A 10,450-nucleotide genomic window follows, 5' to 3' on the forward strand; every position below is an offset into this window, starting at 1 on the left:
TGAACCAAAGACCCACACTGCTTTTATTTCAGCGGCATAGCTTAATGCAAAGTGCTAGCATTGCTGAGGCATTGAAGGGTGAATTCATGTTGTAACTGTGGGAATGATACTTACTTTCACCTTGTAGTAGTGTCTGTTCCTATGCATGCAAGGCCCTGGACAGGCTTTACTGTTTCATTTGTTTATGCAGATTGTAAAACAGGACCATGCAGTGTATCTACTCTTTGAAGTCGTATAATCCCAGCAGCACTGGTGGAGGGGGACCTCTGCCCTCTGCAGGTTTCTCCTCTGACCTCCCTCTCACTCACAGCAGGCTTCTTGCTAACAGCTGGGCAGGGCAGCTGTGGCTTTGCCCAGCCAAGTCCTGAAAGCTCCGAAGGACGGGCATCCCCCACTCACCTGTCCCAGTGCTGCACTACTTTCCTAACACCCTGAGCTGTTGTTTTGCAGTCATGGCATTGCAGAAAGCAGTACATGTCAGTGGTGACCTGTGATAATATCTCTTGCTTCCTCAGTGTATGATATTGTGAGAAACTACACTGCAGACTATGATAAGACCTTGATCTTCAACAAAATCCACCATGAGCTGAATCAGTTCTGCAGTGCCCATACCCTGCAGGAAGTGTACATTGAGCTGTTCGGTAAGTGGATGGCAGCTGGATGCACTCGCCAAGGGCTGTGCAATCTTCCTGTTCTGCTGTGGAATATGTTACAGCAGGTTTCCTGTGAGCAAACAGCCTTTGTGCTGGAGTTGAAGTCTAGAATCCAGCTCCTTATATATCCATATGTCACTTCCCATGTAACTTTACTCCTTAATGATTCGGATTTCTTTGTCTTTCCACATCTGCACATGAGAATTTGATTTCAGTCCTTTTCCACTTAGGACTGAATTCTGGATGCACAAAGTAGCCACCCTGCTCTTGTGCGTGCAGTCATGCCCATTGCTTTCACTATGATGATGGTTTTGTCTTGCCTACTTCGACTTTTGGGCCCCTGTTCTGTTGCTGAATTGACTTTTTTACTTTAAAAGCTTCCTTCTGGCTGTTTTTAGCAATTGAGAGCCAGGAGGGACGTGCTCTCAGTTCATTGTAATGCTCTTATTTTTTTCACAAGGGGGTAGCAGTGGTTCAGGAATTAGCAAATTTAATGTTCTGCTGCTCAGTACCTACCTGTGCCTGCAAAGACATAACAGTATCGCGTTCCTTTTTGAGTGGTAGAACAGGGGAAAATGGGTTTATGGAAGATAAAAGGTTGTCCAGGTTTTAATATTAAGAGACTGTAAATCTTTAAATGCTGTACTTGGACTTGCCAAATATCTGTAGTCAGAGAGGAGTTTCCTGGTAGTACATGCAGCTTCATCCCTTCATAACTGGCCATTTCTGTGGAAAGATCTTCCTGGAGCTTGGAAGTGACTAAATGCATTTTTTTTTCAGTAGCAAGTACTGGATCCTGCAAGTCCCTAGAGACTTAAGGCAGAGCTTGCTGCTGGCAGCAGGGTTGGTGTGGCTCCGCTCAGGAAGGGATAGACTTCAGCTGCAGGCTCTGGGTGCTTTCTCTTGCTGAGACCCTGAAGCCATTTGCCCTCAGCTCAGATACCATGAGTTCAGCAGTAGCTGAACCTTTCTAGAGACGCTACTGTCTGGCTCTCTTCTCAGGAACATTTTCCAGGGGGTATAGAGGGGGAAACAATGTACTGAATAATCTCAAAAAGCATCTTTATCTTACACCATAGAGATACCTGCTCTTCAAGGCCAGCTGACTCTCTACCACACAAACTGTAGGAGAAATGGTGATAAGCTAAGTGGTGTCTCTCTTGTCCTCCAAACACAGATCAGATAGATGAGAATCTGAAGTTGGCCCTGCAGAAAGATCTCAATGCCATGGCACCTGGTCTCACTATCCAGGTAGGTTCATTCCCTAACAAAGATTATTCTTTGTTCCACCTCTTAATTTGCTCGCCTTTAACTAGATTGATGAGGTTTCTTGCTTCAGTGTTCCACATAACATGAAATAGTTGAGTTGAGGTCTTTCAGTTGAAGACTGTCCGTATGACAGTGACCACTTCTAAATGCTAGTTTTATGCTAGGGGAAGACCTGAAGAGTAGAGAAAAGGACCTTTTAGGCCACAGACCTGCAGGTATTGGATTTAATTTGCAAAGAGCAAGAAAATGTTTTTATTTAAACTGCCTTTGGCACCCCTGAAGAGCTGGGCGCTCCAGTGTGGCAGCGCAGTTCCTATGGGTAATTGCAAAAGAAGAGAGATCTTAATCTTTTCTGCGCTCGTACCAGAGTTAGGGAAATATGTTACATCTTAAGTGATTTTCTGATTACACTTGATGTTAGAAATCCATGTTTAATCTTAGCTGGGCTATGGGACATACTGGCTTTTTGGCGTGTTGAGGTTCAGGGCAACAAACAGGGAAAAATATACCTTAGGCTTGCAAGGACTAAGATGGAAATCTCTGGAGATCTCCACTGTAGGGAAGAGTGAGACCAAACCTGTTGTGCCATTCTTGTTGCCACATTTAGGTAGGTTGGCTGGCTGCTTGCAGGGAGGGAAAGCAGCCTTTCAGTGTATAAAGCGGGCTTTTTACCGAGGCCTGTAGTGACAGGACAAGGGACAATGGTTTTAATGGAAAGAGGGTGGGTTTAGATAAGGAAGAAATTTTTTATGGTAAGTGCAGTGAGACACTGGAACAGATTTCCCAGAGAAGTTGTGGATGCCCCATCACTGGAAGTGTTAAAGGTCAGGTTGGATGGGTCTTTGAGCAACCTCATCTAGTGGCAGATGTCCCTGCCCGTGGTGGGAGGCAGTTGGACTGATGATCTTGGAAGGTACCTTCCAACACAAAGCATTCTGTGATTTCCAAGTGTCCTGCTTTGATGACAGGCTGGCCCCTTCTCCCCAGGCAGGGCATGTTTGCCAGGGCCAGGGTGCCTGTCACATGGAAACGGTTCCCTTTTCACACTGCACGTGGAGACTTGCCTAGATGTGTCTGCATCCCGTTCCCTGCTGTGGAAGCCCCTGGGTTCTTTGCAGACATACTGACCCCAGAGAGAAGCAGGAGGTTCAGCACTAGATCTACAGTTGCGATGGAGCAGGAGGGTTGTGAAGCAATTGTACAGCTGTGGACTGTCAATCCACAGCTCCCAAAGCTCAATAACAAGCCACACAACATGCCAGATGAGCAGCAGTAGCTCCTGGTCCTGCCTCTGGAGGTGTTTCCTTCATGTTTCAGAGAGAGTCCTCCACAGAGCAGCCTAGCGGCTGTCTCTGGCATGTACTTTAGTTGTGGTGTCAGCATTGCCATGCACATCACTGCCAGTGATCCACAGTTGCAAACAACAGCAGCTCCCAGCTGCCACCCTTGCCCTGCTGCTCTCCTCTGTCTTCACTGCTATGTCTCTCATTGCGTTGTTGCTTTTGCAAGCTTTCCTGCTGGAAAACCCATTTCTGAGCTCATAGCCCTGCCTCTGTTTTGCAAGTCTCACTCCTCAATTTAATTTCATTGGGTTTGTGAGCCCCTTTCTTGAGCACTACTTTGGGAAGTGTTTTCTGGCAGTGTTTGAAGAGTCTCTGGGGTGGAGAACTAAGCTGCTTCTAACAAAGGGGGTGGACCTCTTTAGCAGTCTAGTCCACAGGCGTTACTTGATCACTTAGGTGCCAAAAAAGGTGCACAGGTGGAAAATACAAACGTAAGGCACCTCTGTGAGAGTGGCAGTGCTCAGCTGTGTTGTACAAAAGGATTGGGAAACATTATGTGTGATCTTGGATCAATATGGAGATGTTCAGAGCACTACAGCTGGTTTTGCAGAGACATTTCTTACGCAGCTCACATCCAAATGTTTAATTTAAAATGCACTCACTTTTTCATTCATAGGCTGTGCGTGTTACAAAACCCAAAATCCCAGAAGCCATCCGAAGAAATTTTGAGCTAATGTGAGTAGCTGTACATAAAATTGTATACGTTGGTTTTGAGGGTCCAGCACAGGCATAATGCTATTAGAAAGCTCTTACCTAGTGCTCAGGAGGTGAGAGATGGGCTCTAGTCAGCGTGTGCTTGTCTAGGTGCACTTGCGCATTCTGTTTCTCCTTTTCCATAGCTCTTTTCACCTTGAAGCCTTTCAGCCCTTCACAAAGATGGTTGTTAGCGTGTACAGAGTCCGTATCAAGGCTATGTTCCTACTCCTTTATGTAGAGGGGACACTGATGCGCTACAGAGAACCCGTAGAAGACTTACAAACTGAATTGAGGGCTCAGGGGTCTTGATGTCTCACCCATAAGTTCCCCTCCAGCAAACTCACATAATTGCAGACAGATTTAAATCCGATACATACTTGTGGAGATCTGTTCCAGTCCCTTCCCAAAGCAGGGCCAGTATCGCAGCTGCAGCTGATCACTGGGGGATGTGTCCGGGCGAGTTGGGCATCCCTGGGCATGGGGACCCCCCACCACTCAGGACCCCATCCCAGGGATGCCCCACTCGCATGGGGAGGGGCTGTTGCCTTGGGGCTGGCCGGGGTTTCCTGTGCTGCAGCTTGTGCCAGTGCCTCTGGGGCTCTCGATGTGCCCCTCCAGGTAGAGTCCAGCCCTGGCATCTCCGGGACCCCTTTGGGCAGGGGGAGATGCCATTGGCTCCCCCTTCACCTCACCATCTCTCTCTGAGCAAGCCCAGTTCCCACAGCCTTTCCTTGTGTGCCCTGGCCTCCACCTCATATCTGCAGTAGCCCTGCACTGGACTCCGTCCTCATCCTGAGGGTCTCAAACTGTGTATAGCATCCAGATGTGGCCTCACCAGTGCCAAATGGTGGGAATGATCCCTTCCTTTAACCTGCTGGCTATGCACGTGCTCATACAGCTGAAGGCAGATCTCATCCTTGTGGCTGTGAGGACATGATGCTGGCAACTGGTCGGCTTCTTGTCCCCCTGGCCTCTCGTGCCCTGGTTTGCAGAGCTGCTCCCCAGTTCAGTTTCCCTGTGATAGTGTTTCTCACCCTGCAGGGAGGCTGAGAAGACCAAGCTGCTGATCGCAGCCCAGAAGCAGAAGGTAGTAGAGAAGGAGGCAGAGACAGACCGGAAGAAAGCACTCATTGGTATGTCACCAGTTGGGAGTACTAGCAGATGGGGGCCAGACTGAATTTCCATTCCTACTTGCCCCAGTAAGCCAGGGTAGGACATTGTCTTGCATTGCTGACAGCTCCCTGAAGGAAGCATGGCCAGGCTGCACCAACAGTCAGTTGTTTAGAAAATGTGAATGTTTGCGCTGCAGTATCTACGTCCCACCTCCCTCCCCATAGCAGCAGAGCAGCGAACACCTCTGTTCTACAGCAGGGCTCCTCCTACAGCTGGCCAAGAGGTAACAGCTCTGCCAGAAAAACTGCTTGGGCTTGAAGCTAAATATCCCTGTGCCAGGGGGAATTGCGCTTGTAAAAGGGATGTCAGCCCATGCAAATCCAGGAACATCAGCACTGTGTTTTCTTTCTGTAATTGCTTGGAGTACAAACTGACACTGTAGGATCGAAGCAGAAAGGGAGGCAGCAGAGAGCAAACTACTTGCATGGCAGATTCTGCGACCAGGTGCTGGGGTCAGGGTGCTGCGTGCTCAGGCCCCGAGAGGCGAATGTCTGAGCTCAGCCTGTTGTGATTGCAGAGGCAGAGAAGGCTGCTCAGGTGGCCAGGATTCACTTTCAACAGAAGATAATGGAGAAGGAGACGGAGAAGCGAATTTCTGAGATTGAAGGTAACCGTGGCGCTAGCGTGCTGCTGGGGTCATCTTCCAGCTAATGGTGGTGGCAAGTAGAGGAGCCTCAGAACTGAGCTGATAGGCATTGCCATCCTGCAAAAATAATAAAGGGTGCAGTAGCACAAGGTCATGCACTGGGGTCATTCCTCCCCTTTGCAGGTACCTCTCAAAGAAGCCAGCAGTGCAGGTACGCAGTCAGCCTGGCTGTGTCAGGGGCGCAGCTGGGTCAGCTCCTTCCCAGCTCAGGTCCTCGATGTGATGGGTTATTCACTTGCTAATGCTTCTTTTCCTGACCATCCTTTCTTGCTGTGTCAGATGCTGCGTTCCTAGCAAGAGAGAAAGCAAAAGCTGATGCAGAATACTACACTGCTCGGAAGCTGGCCGATTCCAACAAGGTGAGCGCTTGAAAGCTGGTCAAAGAGGACTTGCTTACTCTTTTCCTCTGCACAGGAGATGAGGTTCAGGTGGCCAGCACTGGAAAAACACCTGATTTAACAACCCATGTCCAAGGAAGCAGCTGCCTGCGTTCTAATAACGCAGGGCCCAGAAGGTTCTCTCTTACAGTCTCTGGTTTCTCTTTTTGTAGCTGAAACTTACCCCCGAGTATCTGGAACTAATGAAATACCAAGCGATAGCAGCGAACAGCAAGCTGTATTTTGGTGACCGCATCCCCAGTGTGTTTCTGGATACCTCTGCCTTCCAGCAAGCCAATCTGAGGACTGCCCAAGAAACCAGCCTTCCTTCACAGGAGGCCCCGGAAACCTCTGGAGAAAGCCACCTCAGAGCAAAGGAAAGCACTGGCTGACAGAGGTAGAAGGGATACCTGGTATAGCTCAACAACTAGCCCAGCTGTGAATGGGGGTGTTGCCCTGTGCTGGCGGGGCGAATGCAGCACATGCGTGGACATCTTGTGTATAGGTGGCAGTTGGGTTGATTTTCTTCTAGCAACACATTGCAAGTGCTCTGCCTCTTCCGTTTCTTCCCCTATTAAATTGGTGCTTCCAAATGAGGGATAATCCTGTACTAACATAACTATACTGGAGTATTAAAAGACAGACACCAGGAAAGCCTTCTGCAGTAGGTGAAATTATTTAGCAAGCATTACTTTGGAGGTAAGAGATGTGTCTTTGAATGCTATGTTGCTGCACACTGGTCATTCCCCAGTGCTCCTCGCTGAGGCTGAGTGAAGAGGTTTCCTTCGTCCTACCGATGAAGCTTCGCTTTGTGGACTCCCGAGGCAGGTTTCTGCCAGCGCTAACTCTCCTCAAGGACTGCAGTGGAGTGGGCTCTCCTTGGCCAGCGGAGGCGGTGTGTTCCTGCTCAGGGCAAGGCCTGGCAAGGAGTGGTTTGGCGTGGAATAGGTTATTTGAATAGGTTCTGCATAGCCATAATCTTTCCTGTAGGCAGTGGCGCTAGATAGTAACTTGGAGCAAGCAATCTCTAACAGGCTTCTGTAACTCCCCCTCTCCAAGCAAGAGCCTCGCGCTGGCTGCCCGTGACTGACTGTAGTATGTTTCAGCTGGGTGGCTGGGTTTCATCTTGCACCCTAAACCAGATTTCAGAGTCCATGCAGCATCTCCAAGCAGCTGGCTGGGACAGAGCTGGGAAATCTTTGCTCAGACCCCAGCTTCTATGTAAGTCTTTTCACCAGGGAAAGGGGGCTGAATTTCCGCTGCTCTGCCTTGCTGGCAAAGTGAAGAATGAAGGGACCCCACTCTGCTGCAGATCAGATGTTTTGACACCTCAACTGTAAAGTAGGTGAGGCGTCACTGTTCCCTGGTGCAAAATCCACGACTCCAAGAAGAAGTGGGACCTGCCTCATGTGTCCTTGAACAGCTGCGGTGGGAGTGTGTTTGTGGTCCTCTCATCACTGGCCAGGCTTTGCTGTGTTGCAGGGCTTTTGACTCGTGAGCAGTGAAGATCTTTTCTTCTGGTGTGCATTGTAACATATCCAGCCCCTGCTCCCCGTGTGCCATGGCAGGCTGAGAGAAAGAGATGTGCTCGGGGGAGAAATCTGCTGGTGCAATCTGCTTTCCTCTTTTCCTCTGTCCTCCCCCTTGCCTGTGAGGATGTGCTTGTTTCTAGGACCTGTTTCTCGCTGTGTTCTGTGACGATCCTGGAAGGCGACAGCTGGGGAAGCGATTGAGAAGAGCTTGAGCTGGAGTGCCATTCCCCAGCTGGTAGCACTGCAGCATTGCCTGCCTCTGAACCTCCTATGTGTTCAGAGACTGCCAGCCTGGGATATCTGTACGTTCATCCTGCTTTCCTGTCCCCTTGGCTGCAGCCAGGTGCAGCGCTCGGCCCTGGCACAGTTCATCAGACAGGCCAGGTGGTGGTGACACTCTGGGCACTTGGCTGGTTGGTGCTGGCGTTGAGATCTTCTGTCCCTGGCACCATCTGCAGCCTCACGGCAAGGGGAGGAACGTGCTTAGCTTTTGCCTTGGGGAAACACTCAACCCAAAACAAACAGCCTGAACTTCGCTTCTGCTAATGATTTCCCCAAACGAGTTGTGTGGGCTTCAGGCTTTTCAGTGCTGATTTCCTCTCCTGCGTGGCTTGACTTGGAGGATGGCAGAGTCTTTCCTTAAGGAAGTTTGGTAACATACAGTGCCTTATGCTGTCTCAACTCCTGCCCTGGCTGCCTCTCCTCCATCTCTGGGGCAGACCCTGCCTCTCCTGCTGCTGGCCAGCTTGGGTAATACATGATTGCAGGAATTTGCAGCAGTTTCGGGTGGTCTTTCTTTCCCCCATCTGTCAGCAGACTCCCAAGGCCCAGTTGGTGCTCGGTTCCAAGATACCAGTTCCTCTTCAAACACAGCCATGGTAGGAGCCAGGGACCAGGACCCTGCCCCATTGAGAGGCCAGCTGAAGTTGCTGAGCACCGGTCCCAGCTTCCAGGGAGGTCATGGGTAAAGCATGCCGCCTTGTGCTCTGAGGGTGAGGGGAAGGGTACTGTTGTTGCCAGGAGGAGAGTTTTTCTCCATTTTTCAGGGTACACGCCTGGCGCACAAGGGTTGTGGCACAGCCACGTGCCTTGCAGATCCCAGCCTCGGGAGCACTCTTCACCTGCCAAAGGCTTCGGCAAACTTCTGGTGAAGAGCAGCCTTCAAAGGACACTGGGTGGGCAGAGGAGCAGGAAGGATGTCTGCATGTCGTGCTGGAAGGCAGCTTGGCCAGCAGGCAGGGCAGAGCTGAAAACCCATGGCGGATGACATTAGAGGAGTGGGCAGGCACAGCATTAGCCCCGTTAGACCCTGCAGTGCCCTCCCCAGGGGAAGGGGGGTACCAGGACAGGAGGAGACGGCAGCGTATCTTGTAGCTGTGGTGTTTGAAATGTCTCCTAGAAGTACTGTTTGACTTGCAAGGTCCCATTTCTCCTGTGGGAAGGGCTTTGAGGAGCAAGTGGAGTTGTATCTCTTTGACCCTCCACCTCCTTGGTGTTGCTGGCTGCAGCAGTTGCTTTGGTTGAATTCTGAGACGAAGGCAGGCTTTTTCGAGCAGAAGCACTCCTGGGGGAGTTGTAGACTTGTCTCCATGTGGTACTTGCTGGCATTGGGCACTACCCAGTGCTGGCATCAAACCCCAGGCGTCAGGCAGAGTGGACAGGTTAAGTTCTGCCAGCCTGGGAATGACAAGAAGCAAGGGCGCAAGGGCAACCACTAGAAGCAATAACCAGGCAGCTCACGTTCTGTGCAGGGAGCAGGAAAGCCTTCCAGGCCACTGCAGGAAGGGCTGCTTCCCTGTGGATCTGAGCCTTGCTGGGCCTCCCTGCAGCCATCCAGGTGGATGCATGGCTTTGCCATTAGTGGCTGTCACTCTGGCTGAATGTCATCCTGCTCTGGTTGGGTATGCATCAGCCATCTCATGCCTGCATGGTCTGAGGCAGACCTGGGGATGCTGCTGCGCTTTGAAGTCCTGCAGCACCACATGGGTGATGCTCGGTGCCTTCTGCAAAGCCTCCTCCATCCCTCTCTGCTTTCCCAGCCACCACTTCAGAAGCCTGAGTAGGTGCAGGAGGAGGGAATTGCCAAGGCTTTAACACCCCACTCTGGCCTTTGCTCCTGTCTGAGATGGGAGCTGTGGAGCAGGAACATGGGTGTGTCCTGGAACGTGGTTTTGAACTGTTTTTTCTCCCCATTTGAAAGGCCTGTGTGCCCGTGTGACTAAAGGGGTCTGCCACTGGATCTGCACCTTCTTTAAGGAAACACAATACATATGTTCAAGTTTACATGCATAGTGTTAAGTTCTTTTGATAAAGCAGAATAAAACTATTTTGTTACCATTTCCTTTGTGGCTTTATGTGTCCTAGGGCCGGTGTCACTGTAGGCACCGATGCATGTCCCCAGCTGCAGTGACTGCCACCCTAGGAGACTCATGAACAGCTTGGGCTCAAAGAAAACCACAGGATGGGTGCTGAGCAGCAGCACTTACAGTCTTGCTGGGTTTCTGCTGTCATCCTTCAAACATTGTGGTGGGAGCTGAGCTGTGCTGGTCCTTGGGCCCCCACCTGAGCTGCCATGCTGCTCGCATGCAGCCGGTGCGAGAGCATTTTCCCAGGCAGGCATGGCTGCTGGGTGCAAGCGGTGTCCTTGGGGACTCTGGGCTGGTCCCTGAGCATCGATGTTGCCTGCAAGCATGAACACTTGTCTTTGACTAGGATGATCAGTGCCGAGTTGGTGGTGGGAGTCACAGTGGCCAGTTTGGGC

The 10,450-nt window shown here is 50.7% G+C and overlaps 1 protein-coding gene across 1 annotated transcript in view; it reads left to right on the forward strand.

The window, feature by feature from the left end:
* The window catches only part of CHUK (component of inhibitor of nuclear factor kappa B kinase complex), a 47,184-nt gene extending 37,187 nt beyond the window's left edge, over positions 1 to 9,997 (forward strand). The window contains 9 exon segments of the mRNA XM_009637533.2: positions 516 to 641; positions 1,831 to 1,904; positions 3,882 to 3,940; positions 5,003 to 5,094; positions 5,652 to 5,741; positions 6,060 to 6,139; positions 6,331 to 6,474; positions 6,476 to 6,565; positions 6,567 to 9,997. Coding sequence (XP_009635828.2) covers positions 516 to 641; positions 1,831 to 1,904; positions 3,882 to 3,940; positions 5,003 to 5,094; positions 5,652 to 5,741; positions 6,060 to 6,139; positions 6,331 to 6,474; positions 6,476 to 6,565; positions 6,567 to 6,599 — 788 coding nt within the window. The 3' untranslated portion in view covers positions 6,600 to 9,997.
* Positions 9,998 to 10,450: the final 453 nt, after the last annotated feature.

Source organism: Egretta garzetta, unplaced genomic scaffold, assembly GCF_000687185.1.
Source record: "Egretta garzetta isolate BGI_Z169 unplaced genomic scaffold, ASM68718v1 scaffold234, whole genome shotgun sequence".
In the NCBI taxonomy this organism is placed as follows: Eukaryota; Metazoa; Chordata; class Aves; order Pelecaniformes; family Ardeidae; genus Egretta; species Egretta garzetta.